Genomic DNA, 21399 nt, shown 5'->3' with positions numbered 1-21399 from the left:
AGCCTCCTCAAACCTCATTTGCCATCGCAAGTTGGTTGTATGACTACAATTATTCTCGTTCAGCCTGCAATGTCTACCGCACACGACTTTATTTTGACGAATTGCTACTAAATAATTGTTCAGAACATTAGAAATAATTTGGCATGGAGACTGTGCTAATCCCGATGCTTCATGGGTGTCTCATGACTCGCGTACGTGAAAGTGCCTTGATTTGCTTGGGCGCTGTATATTCCGTAATAGAACGAGCAGTTCGTGAACCTATATCGTTGCACTGCTTCTACAAAAGTGCTGAAATACTGCGATGCAAGCACGCAGCCTTAACTAATCTTCAAAAGCTGAAAAATAAAACAAGCCACACCGAATGTTCTGGAGGAAACCCATGCCAAATCCAAGGAAACATTTATATAATGATACCCAGGAATCCCAAAGTAATTGAACGATTGCAGCATCATATTTTCATATAATTATGTTTTTATAATATTTAACGGAAAATGGCTCAGTGAAGAAAAGGCTAGCATAGAATTAAGGTAATCAGGATACTTTCGAGGGAATTTCTGTGTGCAAATGAACATGCATACAAAAATTATTTGGAACGCAAGAAGTGCGCAACTATTACTACGTCATTGTCACTTTCTGCAATCATAAACGGTTCACATTTGACTGCAGCTTTTCTAAGCGTGATGATATCGCAGTTGAACTGTTTCAACCTGAACAGCCTCCCCACCAGCGATCAGTAGTGGTTGTATGTAAACGCGTTACCTATCGTGAAAAGGGCAAGAAACTTGTTTCACTACGCTACCAATATGCGCAAGTTTACAGTACTACGCGTGCGCAACACTTACTGTCCATGAGACAAGCAAGGCCTTATCGGAAAGAGCCGCATTCACTCGCCGACATCTTCTTTTCATCAGGTCAATAAAAAGAAACAAACCTGGCGACTTCTTTCCGGTCTGTTCTAGCATAATGTTGCGTATACAATGATTGCGTGCTTTTTTTTTTTTGAGGCACAAATAACTTCGATCGTGTAGTACGATATGTACTCACAACACCAGCCGACGCGGAAGGTGGCGGCCCCTGCGGCTGGAATCCCTGCGAGACGAAAGGCTGCCGCGGTTGCGTGGGCGGGATCACCTGCTGAGGCACGTAGCCCTGGGGCAGCTGGTAGCCCCGGGGAATGGCGCCGGATCCGGCTCCACCCTGTGCTGGTGCGCCACCTCCGCCGAGTCCCGAGCCGTACGGCTGGAATCCCTTGTAGCCGCCGTTGAGGGGCGGTGGACCCTGGAGGTACTGCTGCTGCGCGGCGCAGAGCGTCGCCGACGCAGCCAGCAGCCACGTTGCCACAATCTGCGCACGGCCAAGTAAAGAGCAGCTCTTGGAGGAGACGTCTGGCACGGTATTGTTGGTCTACATAAGATGTGATAAGTTGGATTATCATCATTTGGCATCGCTGCTCACAGCTCCTTAACCCATTAAGCAACGCCCGAGAAAACCCTACCAGTTACATTCTTTTTTATTTTTTCGTGTCAGACGATCCTTTCACACTGTAAATACATTGTGAAAGTTTTGTGAGTGACGCTTTATTCTTTGAAACAATACGATAGCGTAGTTTATTAAGTGCGCTGGGCCTTTATGGGAGGAAAACCAGATGTAGGTCACGAAATATATATGCTGTATCTTGGAGCTTCCAAAAACAAAAAGGCTTGCAGCCACGGGTGAAACGAAATGTTGCGCAAGCTCGTTTAACCTTCTGGTAGCAAGAACAGCATTTCAGTGGGAAATATTGTTTATGGAGGTGCTTTTGCTTATCAAGTGTGTGGCATGACTTCATCAAGTAACAAGGAAGGGCTTTGCAGTTTCTTTCAGAGGCGTGCGCAACGCAAATCTATTATTGAGGCAGATCTAGACGCGATAATTGGCGATGAATACAGGCGTACAAAACTAAAGAATTCAGCATTTGGTCAGTGGTAATTGAAACATTCAAGAGACTGGTGACACCTCCTCCAAGGACAGTCGGTTCTTCTATTACAATACTGTTGTATGACTGCTAGGTGTCATTTTCGTTATAATTTTCTGTAATTTCAACAGGTCTGGTCAACGTCTTGCTCACCAATCTGGGTTGCCCCACTTTTATTGCATAGCTCATCTCGATTGGCATAGGAATATACATAATATTTGTTGTTTTCTGTTCCCTCCCACTCATTTTCCAATTTGTAATAAAGGATGCATGAATTATCTTTCTTTTTAAACATCTTTCATATTATATCTAAATGGTTTCTAATTATTTTAATCCACTTTATCACTGCTCGCTACTATTGACTGAGGAGACAAGTGCATCGTCATCTTTGTCGGCAGCAAGAAAGGAACCAGGAGGAATAATAGCAATGTGGATGTAATTATAAGTACATATCTTTCCTGCAACAGTGTCTGAAGTTCTTGTAGCCAGCAAAAAAATATTTTGACAAAATACAGGTAAAAAAACCATCGTGTTTGCTTCGAGATGAAGCACACCCCTCTAGCATACACATAGGCCTAGAATACTTTACGAAGAACACCTGCATTCATTGGCTTGCAACGGTATAAATATGTATTGTATATGAAATGTCATGCGTTCATCGTTTACACCCTTGTCCTCTAAATCGTGCCCAAAATTTTCAGCTTCAACAAGCGTATGCTATGCTTCACAGAAAATAATGAAGCTTCATATAGAGCAGCACCTGCTCTGTTGAGCCCTTTACCAAGTTTGGCGATGAATAAATCAAATACATTATGCAGGTGACAAAAAAGCTACAATGCGGTCACATTCGCAGGACCCTTCTCAGCAAAAATAGCGTACCAAGGAGCACTGTGTGTTTTGTCTAATTATTTACAAATGAAAATGGTACCATACTTTTCAAAGTACGCTCGGCGCTAATGGGTTAAACTTCGGTTCACCAGACTGAGTGGGGTATCGTGTCAGATTCAGCGAGGGGACTCTTCTAAGAACTGAACGGAGGGCCAGGAGGAGCAGCGAAAGTGTGTGGCGTCGATAAAGCAAAGTACAGGTCAGGGCTTGACACCGAGACGCTTATATGTCGTGGGGTTGCGTGTGGGCTAAGCTATCTCTTGTCTACAGTTTCAAAAGAGTTTTGTTTGAGCTCATATCGTACTTATCGAATTTGTACAGGATTAATCATGTATTATATTTGTGCTATAATATCCGCGAACATTTGTTTTTCCTTGTCCTTCGCCGTACTGTACACTCCCCCTGCGGTATAGCATACGTCAGAGGACTAGAGGCTTTGTCAGGCGTTCAGTCTTTACTCTTTGCCTCCCGAAAGATTAGTGTTGTATTCTCTCTGAAATTAAACAGCTTTGACAGGTTTGACAGCCGCACCATCACGATTTGTGTGTTTTACCTGTTCCAGCTGTCAGGGAGCCCGTAACGTGGCTGCACGTCCAAATCGGCACTTGCGAAATATCAATCAACCATCAGAATCCTGTGAACATCTTTTGAAGATTGAGATTGCAGCTAACGTCCTATTTACATGCTGTGCCTGAAATGGTGCTTCTTTTTTGAGTCACTGACAGCACATTGACTGGATATCTCTTTTTGTCTTAGGCATGTGTGTGCTTATTCCTTCAATGTATACGCACCGTTATGCAGCATCATCAAGCCATATTAAGTGCACTCTGATGTTTATTATTAATAAACAAAACGAAAGGATGAAAAATGGCTGCTCTCAATATGCCCGGTCAGCGTGCTCTACTGTGTCATGATAAACACAGCGTCAGCTAATAATACTAACATTTAGAATGCAAGGTCTACACGGCAGTACGCTGCCCACAAAATGCTCAAAACACAGCACCAAAGTAGCAGCAGGTCAATGAGCCAGCGAGATTCTGTACGTGCCGCACTGCGCATTACGCAAGATATCTCTGGCGGCATTTATAATCATTATTTGTGAGGCCCAGCATGGCCTGATTAGAACCTGTGTATTTTGCAGAAGTAAACAGCAGAATGCCTTATATTTTTCGCTGCCTTGTCTACGCCTACGTGAATTGTGAGAAGCAATAAGAAGCAGTTAATGCACCGTCAGAACAGATGCATAATTCATTAAAAGAATGCGTGAAGGCTGTCATCACACGATGAACCATGGTGATAACGGGCAATTCCTCACCCTTATCGTAACTGCGAATTTTTTGTTGTTGTTGTATCTTTTAACCTTTTCTTCCTTCTTTCCTTTTCTTTCTTTGATTGAATGCGTAAAATGTGTTATCCGCAAGTAGAAACAACCAATCAAAGTTCCTAACATTTTTATAACTATAGAAGGTCATTTAAGCGTCCAAGTGTATATCGATGTAAAGTGAACGCATCTACGCTGCGTATGTTTTTTGCGTGCATTCAGAGCCTACCGTCCTGTGTGCACCGCAAGTGTCACACAACTGCCTGGATCGATCGCGTACAATAATGGACGTCGTTGGCTAATCGGGGCGGGCATCGCACCTGTCTCACAAAGCCCATAAACCACCAGTGTCTCAACGGGTCTGCTCCCGCGGCGCAGCAACCAAGCCGGTAAATGTGAAGGACGATTACGAAAGGACGAATGAACGCCGGTGCCGAAGAACGGCGCTGCCGACGCACTTGTCGGGGTTTCCCGTCTCCGACGCGAGATGTCGCCAGCTGCCCTGCGGCGCGCGCTTATTGCGTTCTTTTGATGCCCAGATGATGAAGGTGTCGCCTCAGTTTGTGAAAACGGCGCATGACATTGCCGGAATAACGGACTAGTAATAAACATGGACCATACTGCGTGCGCTCACCAAAGATTGCGAGCAGTCCTTTTTCACTTTCCAATGTCCGACAACTATGCGTACACTCAAGTTGGCTGTGTCGTTGGCGCTAGGCCGCTTTTGCCGAATGTGTGAAGCACAAAAGTGCTCGTCTAACGATGATTGCGCCTACGTTAAGATTTCCAGCTGGCCAAATATTAATCCAGAGCTAACGAGTACCGCGAATACCGCTGTTGTTGGGGCGTCTATGTTGCGTCGGGACGTTAAATCAAATAAATAAATAAATAAATAAATAAATAAATAAATAAATAAGTAAACCGTGGTTTCATGTAAAGTACATTGGGTACAAATTTGTTACACATAGAAGCTTCTAAGCATTCGCCGCAGCAAAGATGCGCTTTCCATGACGCCAAAAGAACGGCATTAATTATTATCGTAATTTACGCTGGCTCCACGGGATTACATGGTCTCGCGGTACAGTGACTCAGTTTACTGATCAGCAACAGAGTTTGTAGGCTTGGTATTTTATTTTTGTGAATGGTGGCATTGCCCTCAGCGGCCCCAAATTCAGAAAGTATATTTGGTAGATTATGATTTTGATGCTCTGAAATATTATTTATCATTGTTGGCCGAAGTCACAGGTTTACGCTTCCTTACAACTCTTAAGCAACAAGTCTCATATTTCATTTTCTCGAATGTAAGCAAAATGTAACGGATAAAAGAAAATATCCCAAACAACGCAAACTCTGTAAGTGTGCTTCACTCAACAAACCAGTGTTAGGTGGCGTAGCCAGAGTTCCGAAGCCTGAGTGAACAAATTATTCGCTCCGCCAGAACGGAAATTTGTGTGATCTTGTAAGATATCATACCAGGCGAAACAGCGCCAAAAAGAAAGAGCGGCAAGCTTGTGCTCGCCGTACTGACAACTTGGCGCGTGCTGAACAGATTACGCGCTATTAGATAACCACAGATATGACTGAGTGGTGCCTTGTTGGAGTTTTACTGCGGAGTGTCAGGGGAAAAAATTGGAATAAAGGAATACGAACGAAGATAAAGCGGTAAAATTGTAGAATGTGACTATTATTATTATTATTATTATTATTATTATTATTATTATTATTGTTAGTGTAGTCGTTGCTGATGTTACTACTTCTTTTTCTATCATTGCTTTGAGCTTTTGTATTCGCTATGATTATATGAATCGGCTTCATCCAAACATATTCTGTGTGCACACGATTACCTTGCATTCATTCCACTCGTGTTCCGAACATCGGAAAACTCGTTTGTCACCATTTATTCTTTTTTTTTTTTTTGTGCTTGTTCTCTCTTGCCACCTATACGTCATTCTTATCTCCTCGATTCCACCCACAATAGGATGCGCCATGAGACAGCTCCTGCTGCAAACGTACATGGCCTGAAAAGGCGGCCCGGGAAACTTGATTCCACAAGGAATCCCGGTTGAAAACAGGTTGGTTTGCTGTCGCTTTTACCGTTATTCATCAGATCGCTCGTGGTTATTTTTTCCGCGTCGTTTCGATCGGCCAGAAGCAGAGAGTTCTCGGCGCGCGTCTAGAAAAAAGCCTGAAAGCTCGAGAGCGAGACTTCGCCCCTGCCTCCATGTGTAGCTTACTAGGAAGGTCGCCCCGACGGAAAGATGATTGCGATCGCGGCGTGCCAGACAAGGTCGGACGGGCGTGCCTCGGCCGTCGGTGATTGCGGGCTTTCTGGCGTGATACCAGATTGCCCTAACCTAAATTCGTTTACGACGTCTCGAGTACATGCAGGCACGTATGGATTTTCTTAAAAATATATCAGCTACTTGTTCTAGGTCGCCTTGCAGCAGTTCTCTCACTTAGCCAGGAACGGAGCTGTATTCGCTAGAGCAGCAGCTTGGGCTTGTTGGTTCTCGATCGCGGTATTAACAGCGCACAACGTAAACGGGGAGACGAGACCAGAAGACGACACCACGAGCGCTGACTTTAAACAACGTTTACTTGAAACTGTTGATTACTGTAGCCGCTTTATAGATTGCGCAGAAGCCGTGGCGTATTGTATAACTTTGAAATGTGGGAAAAAAGTATATAGGGCTAACTGGAAGACGCACGAACTAAAGACTACAAGAACATAAACTTAATGTTCGGCAGGCGAACAGGAATTTTGGCATCCACGTCAGGGATGTTTGTGCAGCAGAATTCAGACACTGTAAGATGCTGGAAAAACACAATGATCAGGTGGTTCGTGAGATTACTGAGGCAGCCAAGATTGCCAGACTTCATGAACAATGTGTTAACACGCCGTCCTTGTTGCTAACAAAATAAAGAACTTGAGCTTTTGCACGTGAGATCAATTTCTTGAGGGCGCAGAAGTGCGTGTGTCACATGGTGTGCAATTACGTTTCTGCGACACGTGTGATTCCTGTGGGGAAATGTATAAGAAGCCGTGTTTCTTTCAAATAAACGTTGTTCAAAGTCAGCGCTCGTGGTGTTGTCTTCTCGTCTCGTCTCGTCTACATTTTGCGCTGTTTACACCAGGAGCTATATTGCCACCTGACGCCAGTCTGCAGGCGTCATAGAAGTCATTTTGATAACAGTGAGTCGATCATAATCAAATCATGTTTTTGGCACGTAAGACCGCAGAATTCATTCGTAGTAGTGCATTTTTCTTGAGGGAGAAAGAAAGTAGCGTGTTTCATAAAGGAGTCACCACGTAACGAGTTTACATTGCTGTTGTGAAGGAACGCGAATATTTTAATAAACCTGGCTCTCAGTTGAAGATACTGTATCTCTTCACTTCAAGCCTTATGAGGTCACGCGTTCTTTTTCTTTTTCTTCAAAGGGATGACCTCGAGAAGACCATTCTTTGAGGCCCTACAATTCTTTCTGCTCAGCTGGCATTGATTATATTCTACAAAAACTTCCTCGGCGTCTTAAAAACAACGCACATACGTATTGTATTATGTTTCATCTAAAATAAAAGAAGAGGGAGAGTTAAACGCAACGGAAAGACAGGGAGGTTAACTAGAGAAAATGTCCATTTGGCTACCATGTACCGAGTAGAGGGGAAAATGTAGGGAAGACCTATTAAAAATGCGTAGTGTCATGGAAACGAGTAATGGAGAAGATTTTATCTCCATTATTCGGCAGTACGTATATGGGCCAGTGCCCAACTGTGAGATGTATCCACATTTTTGTGCAGCACTAGCGCAACGCAAAGGGCACGAAGATATTCTCCCAAATGTTGTGTCAACAATATTTTGATTTGGGCGAGTTGGTTCATCTTGACAGCTTTCAGAAAAAAGCGCCAAAGATGAACACGAAGACGAAGCCCTGTAATTTCTGTTCCTTCGTCTTTGTCTTTACCGCTTTTTAATGGAAGCTGTTATGTGTCACAAGCGTTGTTCGCGACACATCTTCGCGTCCTTTGCATATAGCAGGTTTATGCAACAACCATGCACTCCACTTCGTTAAGGTTGCACGCGTTAAGGGCAATGGTTCGATGCATTCGTTCGAATGCAACCTTAACCAAGGCTGCGTTCCAGTGGACATTTGTGAACACCTGCAAAAAGAATTTCACTTGAAAGCACTCAAGCAGCACTTTTATTTGCTAAACGCATGCGTAGTTTCCCGGCGCAAATGTCTACATGTGATCACGGTGGGCTTACCCACCAGTGCGACACGTTAAACGTTTTCTATCTTTTGCAGGGCCTACATGCAGACAACAACGAGCCATGTCGACCATCCTTCAGACAACCTTTACGCATGACACGCTTGACAGGGTCATTAATTCTGCACCCCTATTAACTGATTGCAATCAGGTCAATCCTACAGGCGCCACTCGACTTGTCCTAATCTGACCCTGCAGCCGTTATGCAATTAAACGCTAACTATGGAATCGCTGTTCCGTCAATGGGGGTACTTCCTCGCAGCAGAGACCTTTAGAAACAAAATCTCCTTGGTGCCGCCGTTGTGAGCAAGGCGGTGTTGCGAACACGCGTGATCGTCTAGTCCAAAGCAATAAAAGCGGGACAGCGCGTGCCCTATGCGCCTGCTTGGAACCATGGAAAGAACGCACATAGCGATGCTGTAATCCAAGCAGTATAAACATAAACTGCCGACTCGGGTCTGTGCTTACGGCTGTTCACAGGATCTCACAGACTCGTTGATCGTCGCAGTTTGTCAGAACACTTGCGGGTTAAGAAACGCCTGACAGCTATATCAGCTATCAACCCATGCACAAAATGGTCTGGGCTATGTTCGCCGTTGTACTTTCGTAGTGTGCACTGATTGAACTGAAAAGGTTCAGGCGCGACAGGCGCTCTTTCGTCTCGGTTTCCATACTACATATGCCGCAGCAATTTCTATATAAGACTATAAGTCACGTATATAGTACAGCGGTAGTTGAGCTTCCGTGCTATCAGGCCACCGTGATACCTGGGCATAAGTGAAGCGAAACTGAGCAACGTATGTATAGGAACGTATGTAGCAGTTGCCCTTGAACGTATCGAGGCGGACGAGAAATAAACGCGAGGAATTCCATCGCATGGCGCCGGCCGGCCCAATTCGCCGGCTTTCGCTTTTCTTGCTCTTGCCTCCTCCGAAAGGGCGCGCCTCGGCTCGAGTGCATGTCAGTCTTTCTAGGCTTATGGATTTTTCTTTTTTGTTTTTATTTGCTTTTTCTTTCCGTGTTTGCACTTAGACTGTTCTTCTTTCTTTCTTTTTTTTCTCGCACATTCCTCGCCTCTCTTATGAATCTGTCGCATGCAGCGGCAGAAAACCAGCAGTCAGGGCAGAGCTTCGCGCAAGCCCGTGTCTGGTATCGCGTTATACGCGTCAGCAGGTACGAGTGCGCGAGCTCTCCTCAGGTGCTTCAACATCGTGTGGTTAAAAGCAAGCGAATTCGTGGCGCCAATCACGTTGTGCGATTTGTGCGGCGGTTCAACTTATAAAACGCGGCTGGCGCTATTTTTCTCTTTTCCTTAACATATTCCTCATTCTAGCGTAGAAATGTGTGGTGACGGGAATGCCTATGAGTAGAACAATGTTGTGTACGGATGGGCTTGTCCGTCGACGTAGCATGCATTGAGGACATTTATATTCGTCTATATATAGGGGAAGGGGCGTGCCTTTGCGCTGAAGAATGCGCGATGGCTGTAGGAAAGATCGAATATAGTTCTGCAGATGTTTGCCTCTTAGTGACACCAGTGGGTTCTCGCAAAAAAAAACTATAATAAAAGAAACAGTCGAGTGCGATGTCGCACATGACTGAATAACCGCACTGACTCGAACATTTCCTCCAGCGTTCGCTTGTACTTGTTTTACGTATCTCCTAATGAACAACCTTTTTAGTCTGAGATCAGTCTCGATATTTGTAGATCCTCAAATGAGCATTCTGCTCTTCGCACTAAAACTCAGTTGTGATCAGGGCGATACGCCGAAACACTTACGCGTTTACAAAATAGAAAACGTCGGATAAGCTAAAAAAAGGTGTGGCCACACTACTTCTTTCTATTCTTGTTTCGTGCGAGAGTCACAACGCCACCTAGCCCGCGACACGCAGAGGAACCAACATACAGCTGTATTTCTACAGTCAACTTGAAATGGCAATTGTCGGTATGCGGACGGTGTCCAACAGCGTGTATTGTCACACACTACGCCATCCCCGCTTATTTCAAGAAGCACCTGTACAGGAAGAAATGAACGCAGTATTATTAGCGCACGTGTTCTTAAAATTATATTTGCTACCAAATATTCTACCGTATATCTTCACGATTATGCCAAGTGTTAGTTATTTTCGCGCTTCTTGATTTGCTCACACGAAGCCGTTGTCGGCACGCATGAATGATATAGGAAATGAATAAAATCGAAGGAAAACTCTCCTTAGAATACACGGTCCCAAAACAAATTGGGTTTGCAAAACATTTTCACACAGGACCAGCACTCCGGCGTGTTCTTGAAGTTGTTAAAGGGACAATAAGAGAAACACTGAATGTTTAAACGTATAAAATATTCTTTCAAAACTCCCTATTTACATCTTTTCAGGCTTACCAATTATCCTCTCTTGGTAAAAGTGACTTTTTTGTGTGTGTGTGTGTTGTAGAAGGAGGATTTACTAATGCAAGTCAAAATTATTACTGTTTTTTTTCTTTAGTGTACCTTTAACGATCTAGACACTGCTTGAAGGAGTCCTGCGTGGTGAGAGCACATAATACTTCCTGGTACGACAAAGAAAGAAAAGAAATGGATGCGCTGCTTGACACCGCAGCTCTATCTAACATGCCGCCTGACAACATCTGTCCGAGCACGTATAGTCATTGAGGCCGTTCGTCTGTCTGTCCTTCCGGTCACGGACGCCCATGCCATTATACTCTCGATCCAGGTTGCCGCAGTTGGCGTTGAAACAACATGCGAACGTGCGAACGTTCTTTTAAAACAGGAGGCCCATTTAACAACCCAGGCACGACACTGCTTTTCAATTAGCCGGTCGCTCTGTCGGCCTATTTAGGGAATGCCGGCGTAACCCTTCCGCGTCGCCGCATACGCACGCAACACACGGCTCGGCTAAAGAAACGTGGATCAGATCGGTTGCGTGACTGCTTGCGGTCGATCGGCTCGGGTGGGCGAGTCGCGGGGCGTGAAATACCGTCGCGGCGAGCCCGTGTTATATGTTTGCGCAGTCGCGCGCTTTCAGGCGTGGAAAATAGGCGAGACGACGAGGGAGATTTTGATTCGGCCAACGACCGGTCTAAACGCGCGTTCTTAGAGGCTCACAAAGTGGCGGGAATAAGGATACCGGTAGTAGCTGTGCGAAAAGTATATCATAGAAACAGTTGCGGAAGTAGGAGCGCGAGAGATTTAAAAAAAAATTGATAATAATAAAAGCGGAGGCTGGAGTTAGCGGCGTCGGGGTGGTGTGCTAGCTAATATCGTCAACAGTAAAGAACCATGCGACCGTATTTTGGAACGATTCTTCATGATTCTTTTTTCCGTACGGATTTGCTTTTTTTCCCCTCCGTTTATAACCGTGTCTTATCATCCATACCGCTGAGCGACAGAAGGCCAAGAATTTCTTGTCGGCCAAGGACGAAGGCAAAAATGCAATACCCCGCAAGGGACATGTTAAGGAGAGTACAGAGATATTTAAGAATGAGCGCAATAATGCAAAGAAATGTCACAGGATTGGGCCTCAAATTGGTCGGCACTTTTAGAAGACGGGATTATGCGACAGGAACGCCGCCGTCTGAAACGTAATTTCTCGCCCCCACATGCTCCTTGCTCTGAAGCACTCGCGAAGCGCCGACGTCTCTCTGGAAGCCCGCATGGTATCTATGTGGACGCTCCGCAGTCGCGACACATTGGCGCTGTCTGGTCTTCTTCACAGGCATAATAATTAACGCGTCAAAAAAAAAAAAACGCTTACGTCAGCATAATTTACTTCTTTTGCAGTGTCTGCGTGAGTGTAGAGAGGAAAATGATCGAATATGTAATCTTTGTAAGGAGTGCGCGGGAAACACGTTGGCTGCGACCGCCAGGCTGACTACAGCCTTTTAAGGGATATCACATAGTGTGCCATAAGTTACAACGCCCTGGGGACAGAAAAGGACTCTCGTACTCCCCATCCACAGGTCTGGAGTGCAAGTCACGCCACAATAACCGCGCCGTGCACACAGCCGAACGACGCAGATGGTGAAGGCGCAAAGTAGGCCCGTACAGTTCAGACAAAGGATGTATTATATCTCTAGAAAGAAGTATGCGCAGGATGCCTTAAGCTTCACTAAATCTACTCGCATCCTCATTTACCTTCTCCTCTCGAGCACCACGCGGTAGCTATGCAGACTGCGCTGCAGATGCTGCAATGCCCGCATTTCTCGCGAGCAAATCGCTCCCGCGTGCGGCACCGACGACTAACACAGTAGAACCGTGCTGGCTCGATCTTGTAATGCTCGACTAGCCTACTTTGGTGAGTCGCCACGTAGTCACTTCGCGTCTGTAGGTGTGTAAATGAGCTTGCTAATATAGTATACTGTAGGTGCAACTATGCCTCCTTCCCCTTACTTCCAAACATCGTTGAGCTCGATCACGTAACGGGAACTTCGGTTATTACTCGGTAGAAATATTTGTTGCGTTCATTCCGAGCTGCAAACGATGAAGGCTGTGTGCGGAATCGCAGTGCAAAGAGGCGCGAGTCGAGTACGGCTTTCTTTAGCGGCGGCGCGTTCAAAGGGAACCGGTCTCCACCGGCTGAACGCCTATAATGCCATCCCGTAATGTATAACCATGCACTGCATATCATTTAAGGAAACGCGAGTGCCGGCACGTGTGCCCGATGCTTCCTATTCAGCCCGCGCCTCCAGTGGAAGCAGGCTGCGTAACTGGGGCCAATTACCACGTAAAACGCTTTTATTTCGCAATAATCCTGTGGAGTGTATGGAAAAGTAGAGGAAGCAAGGAGTAGTCGTCGATTGGATGTCGTTGGCATCCGTTTACATTACGTTTTTTCTTTCTTTCTTTTACTTTTAATTTATTTATTAATTTTTCTTACTTCCGTTTTTCCATTTTATGGTATGTTCTTTGTCATGCTTGTTTCTTTCATCTTTATGGGGGCTTGAACCATATTAAACCACGACTTCAACTTTACGCCACAGGTCGCACTATATCTCATATAGAGTGTGCCAGCTAATGTTAACCTGGCTGCTGAAAGCAAAAACCCGCCGTGGTTGCTCAGTGGCTATGGTGTTAGGCTGCTGAGCACGAGGTCGCGGGATCGAATCCCGGCCATGGCGGTCGCATTTCGATGGGGGCGAAATGCGAAAACACCCGTGTACTTAGATTTAGGTGCACGTTAAAGAACCCCAGGTGGTCGAAATTTCCGGAGTCCTCCACTACGGCGTGCCTCATAATCAGAAAGTGGTTTTGGCACGTAAAACCCCATAATTTAATTTAACTTAATTGAAAGCAAAAAAAAAGAAATGAAAAAAATCACGGTGCCAGATGCGATTATGAAACCTAAAAAGTGTTCAGCCACCTTAAGTGTGACGACCGAATACCCAGGTCTTATAACCGTATCTTGCACCATGACATTTTCTTTTTTTTTTTTTTTTTTAGAAGCTTGACTTACGTTAGCTGGGGCACAGGATATAGGTCATTGTTCGTTTCTTTTTATTTCTGCGGCAAAAAAAAAAGGAAGAACAGCAGCAACGGCCTTCGCGTTGCAAGTAAAACACGCAGAAACGCATCGCGACGTGAAGCATGCAGGTCTGTGTCTCAATGGATGGATTGACGGATGGAAAAAATTTGTTATGGTCCATTAGGTCACGCTAGTTTCCTAGCCCGAAGCGGGCCGCTCCCACGAAAGGCCAAGCCCTACGGCCGCTTCGCGGGCCCGTTGACGCTACGATTTAGTGTTATGTCTAGAGTGCTGCAGCGGCACAAGTAGCACGCTAAATTTGCGGAAGCGAAGCTCGAAGCTTTGTGCCAGTGAAACCAAATCGCACTCAGCCGTGTAACGCCAACGCTCTGGCCCAGGCCGTAGAAGATGAACGACCACCACGGAAAAAAACTAGCTCACGTCCGGGCACGAACCAACGAAATTTATGCATCGCACGTGTGTGCGACTATTTATATATAGAACGCTTCTGGCAGACTTGTCATTTGCGAACGTGTTGTGGACGTTATAATTCACAATGCCCCCGGAGTGCCCCAGCAATAGTGACGCTGAACGCGTTTCGTGATACGAAAACTGAGGAAAGGAAACTGAGAAGCGACTTGCGTTTTCGAACAAACCGCTCGCGTCTCTGCGGTGATCAATCGGAGAGAACGCTACGAATAACTCTGGTATGGCTTCGCACGTTTCAACGGCCTATAGAGCGACCACACCTTCGGTGTTGACACGGGCGTGTCGCCCGCCACCGGCGGGACCACTACTACTACTGGGACGCGTATCTGCTCCGAAAGCTTCGGCCTCCCCCGTACTGTCTCTCAAGGAGCCACGGGTCTATGCGGGCGCTCGTGGCGCTCTCGGAGAAAGCGGCCGAACCACCCGAAGCGGGTTTCGGGGCCACCGCTGTCGCCTCGCCTCTCGCCCGGCCGTTCGTTAATTAAATGCCTGCTCCGTTTCCCTGACCAGCCAGAGTATGTGCGCCCGGATCGCTGCTGTCCGCCACCGGCGGTGTTTGCCCGAAAGCCGCGCGAAATTATTTCGCACAAGAGCGAACCGGTGTGGGCGCACCGGCTGCATCGGGTGTGCGACAAGGTGCGAAACGGAAGGAACCGGAGACGTGCCGGCCGTCGACGCAATCAAAAGGGAGAACGTAATTTGACAGGTAGCGAGTGTGCGTGCATTCGCGAGGGCATCTGGAAGGACGTCGGGATATTAATCTAGAAACTGGTATTAGAGGAGACGGTTTCTACGTTAGTGAAATTAATTATTGCGAAATATTACGGTCTCGTTCGTCCAAGCGCTAGTACGGCGGGCGATGCATGACGTCCGGAGATACCCGAAGCTTTTACTTCGTACCGCATGGCCAGCTAAAGATGTGAACTTGTCACGTAGTATACGTACAATCAGAAATGTGAAAGCAAACGCAAACGAATCTCGACATCATTAGAAATAGTTCCTTTTTAGCCGCGCATTTCACTGCTTCTGTGGAAGAGCTGTTGCGAGCAAATAAAGAAAAAGAAAAGAGAGGAAAAGTAATTGCCAATTTGAAGCATCCTAAGTTGGACCTCTTTTAGTCTGTTTCCAGAAAAAAAAAACGCAAAAAAAGGAAAGACACGGCAGACTTGTGCAACCTTGAAGAATGACGGCTAAAAATTTTCTGCACAAGTTCGTATTGGCAAATGCTCTCTTCAAGAAAAAAAATATGAGTATATTATGCCCACCGAATGCACATCTTGGAATCTATGTGGAACGAAACTTTTGTGAAGGGGCTTATTAAATGCTATATATTTGCACATCTCATCCCTGCGTCTTACGCGCAAAGATAGCTGGCGCGACCGCACGCGCTCTCGCATATGCGTGCTACGCCATGTGTCACACGTGGCGATCATCTCCAAGGGCTCGTTGGCATTGGCACCATCGATGCGTACGTACGATTGTGACGTAATCGTCCAGGCTATGAACAGACCTCTTTCGCTCAGCCATGCTTTCACTGGTGGTGTGTTCGCATGTAACTTGAAGAACGTTCTTGTGCTTGGCTTAACTGGGGCATTTTTTGGTTTTCTAAAGCCAAATTAGAACATATTTTCCTTTTCGTCCACGCTGTGTCAGTCACTATAGAGGCTCCGGCATGAGTTTATCGATAGAGTCTTGCTACAATGTTCTTCTATTTTTTTTTTTTTTATAAACGCTACTCCTAGTATCTCATAGAAAGTATGACAGTCAATATCTTGGCAGAGAGAATTACTTCGCGCATGTATCCTCTCAGAGCACCATGTTATCTTATCTGGATGACACAAGCTATTCCGGGAGTAACCTGCGTAGTCGCATGTTATTAACTGTCAGCAGAAACGCGTAATTTTGGTTTCGAATAAAAATAAAACGCGAAAGAACATCGTATCGCAAAAAAACAAATGAACGAGCCCAAGCCCACCGGGTGTGACGGAATGGCCCAACAAGTTCGTTCCGCAAGCTGGCTTCTAGCTCGGTGCCCAAATAAATACAGCGACGACCCTGTGCGTCTACCGAGTGCTGGAACGTGATGAGCACAATACGTTCATTACGTACCAAATTTTGGATGCTAGGAGTACACTGCAAATGTTTGCTCGCGAAAACATTGATAGGCCTCTTCCTTGCCACCCATACGCTTTTTTCCTTTATCGTAAAGATTGCTTCCGTGCGTTGTGCATGGGGATCTTGATATTGGTTTAGTGGCATGCCAAATTACTTCGACTCCGTTTTGTCTTCTCAAAACCAACAATAAAGAAAAAAAAGAAGTAATGAACAATTCTGGCGTAATCGTTAGAGTATCGGACGGCATGTGCTGGGGGATGGAGGCTCGATCCCACCATCGGATACGAAATCCGTTCTTTTTTTTTTATGCTATTCATTATTAAAGCAGCACCCAGCAGCCAGCGTCAGGAAAGTCCGGGAGGTTCGGGAAGACAGCTTCGCTTTAAAAGCACGCAACAGATATTATAAGCGTTGAACAAAAAAAAAAATACAAGCACGTACGCGGTTCTTGTCCCGGCTGGCGCGATTGAAAAATGACATGTTACGTATACAGTGTGCCAATGACGACATATGTACCTGGTGACGTATGTATGACATAAGACAACATACTAAATGGGGCAGCCAGAGACGTTATTCGCTGAACGACGCGTTAATTCTAATATTCGGTCACAGACGATCGTGAGGGCGTTAAGAGTTTCTTCCCTATACACGCTTGCCAGGTATCGTGTCCTCTTTCTACGGTGTAGCATGTCGTAGTCATTCCTTTTATGGCCGCCTGCGGCGTTCACTTTTCTCTCTCTCACTCTTTCTTTCCGTTTTTTTTAATCCTCTTCTTGTCCACCTCAAAGCACGTACTTGTGGGTCGCAATGACCCAATAACTTTCTTTATAACTGCTTTTTACGTGCCTTTTTATTTTCTTCTGTGTTCTCATGACCTGTTCATGCTTGTTTGTTCTTGGAGTGTTATGACCTTTTTTTAACTGTATGTTCTCCTTCATCCACGGGCTTGCTCAGCTAGTGATTTGCTATTTTGTTATAGACGTTTGAGAGTGTTTCAAATTTTGATTATTCTTTTTCTTGTTGTTGTTCCTCTTATCTATGTTTTTGGTATAGTCAATGCTTTCTGCAGCCAATTTTCTATATCTTGCGATTAATAAACACAAAATAAGCGGTAAATATTTTGTAAGGAAGATTTTGTGTGTGTTATGTGTCCGTCATCTGCCCTGTTGAGTGTGTTCTGTCGTGTGTCCTGTGTGTCATTTAACCTGAAATAGCATGTTAGGTGTGCCGCCAAAGAAGCGTCTCCTGTTTTAACTAAGGATTGTATCTCTCACTGTACGTCGTTCCGACGATGCCGGTGCAAAGTACGATTCGCTATACAACGTGAATAACAATACCGCTAACGTATTATCTTCTACGAAAAAGTATTTTCTGTCCCCAAGTTCCTCATTAAACATCGCACGAAGCCCATTGCAAACTCCTCTTGTATATGTGAAAAACAACGGTATGCGACTTGAAACAACGGCCCCTACACAAATACAGCCCTTCCGTCTCGAGCTTTCCATCACCTTTCATACTAGCACCGCCTACACGGCACCTCCGACTGGTTCTTATGTTCTTTCCCACACGGCTCGTTCGAACCTGTCACAACAGTTTGTCTGTCACCTAACGAAGAGGAAGAACCGTTTTTGATCGATTGCGTTCACTGCAAAATCCTGACTTCTCCTGCAAGTTAGGCTCATGGATTAAACAAAACAAACGCATGTCCTTCCGACGCATCCCTTAACGTTGCAACCTGAAAAGAACAGATGGTGAGGCTGCGAAGAATGAGGCCCGACAAATGCTCAGGTATACGTGGGAATATATGAAATATGACATGAAACGCGGAAGGCACCTGTCTAGCACACAGCCCAACGCCTTCTTCCGAAGCCTCGGAGAGGCACCATCGGACGCTCTCCGCATAATTTCGCGCAACGGCGTTTTCCATCATCGTCGCCTGTCACGCTTGAAAGCTCTAGGGTGACAACGACGCTCTAAGCTTTCTCGTTAATTTTCTTTTGTCTTTTCCACTATTGTTAGCTTCGCAGGCAGATATCGGTCCAGGAAAAAGGGCGAATAGCGTGATAAAGTCGTCATTGACCGCAGGTCAAAAAAGCAAATTGGGACTGACGCTTTGTATGACCCTGTCAAGACGCATGCGAATGTTTCATTTGTTTATTTACCCAATGGCTTGGATGCGCTGAACGCCAAAGCGTCTCGCCGGTGTCAACTTGTCTCACGGCTTCTCGATCTCCGTCGACCGCGTTCCTTTGTCTACTTGTGTCGTAGCCGCTTGCAGAGGACCGTATCTCCACCATCCGTCACCTGAGAGCCTATTTACGTCAGCCCATAGCCTCTACTTTGAAAGAAAAAGCGGAAGGTCCTCTTTTCCTGGCTTCCCACGAGCGACGCGGAGCAGACGACACATTTTGAATCACGTGTCTTCTCCGTTGAACGTGGCCCTACAGCGAGCTTTGCGACGGCTCGGAAAAGTGACACTTCCTATCAAGTTCCGAAGCCACCAGAAGTCGCTATGAGAGCGTCATCAGACACACTATACGTTTGAATAATAACATAGCCACATTCTTCTCCTAGGTTGGGCCACGCCTCCTTCTTTTTGGTTATGTTTTTGCTTAGGTTTGTTTTTGCCTGGACGGGTTTCTCAAACGATCTTTATTGTTGAGACGAGAATATTAGGATGTCAAAGAAGCCTCGTTAGAGTGCCCTTGTGGTGGAGAACTGAACGTCTGCTTTATATACGTGAAGTAACTGTACTGTCCACGAGTGACTGCAGTGATGCTTCTATTTATATAGCAGACAACTTGAGGAGAGCCATGCTTGCATTACATCCTCAAGCGCCCTAGCCTAGGGATGGAATCACGTCATGAAGATTTCGGACAGAAAAAAAACCTTGAAACCGAGTTCGTGTTTTCACCAGCTTGAGTTCATTAAAAAATATGTAGGTCCGTTTCTCACGCATTTACAACAGTGTTCACTTTACGTGCAATAGCTAGGTTCTTACACTTTTCCTCACTTCTTGCTTTATGTACCAATCTATAGTATCACAGCACCCACGTCACGTCATGATTTGATTTTCTTTGATAGTTTCACATTTTTCCACCTGCGTAATCTTCTACACTAACTTTTCCCGCTGTTATTCTTCAAACAGCCCTAACTCATTCAGTAGTTTAAGACATCGCTTTCTTTTACCACGTATATATCTTTCATTTCTGCCTCATTCTAAATTTGCTACCAAACATTCGTTCTTGCTAACAGGTCGGAATAGAATCGTTTACTAAGAGACATCTTTCGTTAAATCAGTTTTCGTGAGAAGTACAGAAATAAGCTCTGTAAACCGAAATGGCATATTTGGGTTTGACGCGCTGCTCTTCCCTAAAGTTTAAAATCACGAGTAAGCCTGGCTCTTTCCGTAGTATTTACTAAGATATTCTTCTAAGTGTCTAAGTGTCTTCTTGACAGAACGCTTGTTTCTGTGCTCTCTGCATTTTTGGTGAACTCTTTGCCTTTCGGGGTGCCTTACCTCCCCGTCTTGCGACCATGGACGCGGAGCATGCCACAGGCCCTCCTGGCCAGAAGTCATCACGGCTGTCAACCGCAAGGAAGCGAGTTGGCTCCCCCAGCGACACCGAGGACACCGAGCTGTACTCTATGTCGGAAGACGACTCATCCGACGACGGCTTCATACCCGTCCGGAGTAAGAGGGCGAAGAGAAAGATCGCCAACACAGCGCCGTCACCTCCTGCGAGCACTACGACTATGAAGTCAAGGCCTGCGCGCTGGCCACACGTCATCATCTTTATGCCGGAAGAACCGTCAAGCAACCTACGGTTGCTGAACAGGCAAGCCCTATCCATTTTTCTGGAACGTGCGGTGCCGGATCAAATTAAAGACATCAGAATAAACCCACGCAAGAATATACTCGCCATAGACGTGTACAACGCGAGTGCGCTTGGAACACTTCAAGAAATCACGGAGCTTGGCGGAATCAAAATGCGCCCCTTCATCCCGATCGACGACACATCGATAGCCGGTGTAATTTACGACATTGACATTGCCATTCCCAATGAAGATTTACCTAGCCTCATCAAGGCGGCAAACGAGGGCACGATCATTACGCAAGTGCGCCGTCTTGGGAATACGCGCTGCGTAAAAGTAATCTTCAAGGGAGATTGCATACCCTCCCACGTTAAAGTCGGACATTTTCGACATCCAGTTCGACCATTCATCCAGAAGCCGCTTCAATGCCATCAGTGCTTCAGGCTAGGACACGTAAAGGGCGTGTGTCCGAACTCGCTTCTGTGTCCCCGTTGCGCTGAACCTCATGCAGAAGTGACCTGCGGTGCCACAGTTCTGAAGTGCGCTAACTGTAGCGGCCCTCACGCAGCCTCGTCGAAAGACTGCCCCCGCATCAAGAGGGAGCGCGCGGTTCTGAAGCAAATGGCCAGAGACAATTCGGCCCACAGGGAGGCAGCCGAAGTAGTCCGGCGTCGGCGTCGACGTCGGCACCGTCGTAAGTCTTCAAAGAAGGCGCATGAGCGAAGCGATAGTACCCGCTCCACTACGGTACCACTTAGTCGCGACGCGATAGGGCCCACCACTTCCACGAGGGCATCAGATAAGACTCTTTCTTTAGAGGAATGGCCTACGCTACCGAGCCGCTCCCTTGCTAAGGAACCTCAGAAGGTCACGGCGCCACCGGAGCCTTCTCCGGCCATTGATGATTCACCTAAAACAGATCAAGTCATCTCGGTGCTACGTTCCCTCATGGAGGCCATCCGAACGATTTTAGTTGAGATGGGGACACCGTCTGCTCGAAGCGCACTTAAAGTGCTGGACGCCTTAAGCCCAGTGCTTGAATCCCTCAACTAGAAAGATGGCTACCCATACCCCATCCTTCCGAAAAGA

General features: G+C 46.1%; 1 protein-coding gene across 1 annotated transcript in view; it reads right to left on the bottom strand.

The window, feature by feature from the left end:
• Positions 1-21399, bottom strand: part of LOC126525175 (uncharacterized) — an 89999-nt gene that overhangs the window by 8264 nt on the left and 60336 nt on the right. The window contains exon 2 of the mRNA XM_050173227.3: positions 1045-1344. Within this exon, the coding sequence (XP_050029184.2) occupies positions 1045-1344 (300 nt within the window). The remainder of the gene's footprint in view (positions 1-1044; positions 1345-21399) is intronic.

This window comes from Dermacentor andersoni, chromosome 3 (assembly GCF_023375885.2).
Source record: "Dermacentor andersoni chromosome 3, qqDerAnde1_hic_scaffold, whole genome shotgun sequence".
Lineage (NCBI taxonomy): Eukaryota > Metazoa > Arthropoda > Arachnida > Ixodida > Ixodidae > Dermacentor > Dermacentor andersoni.
This window is presented reverse-complemented; position numbering and strand designations above follow the sequence as displayed.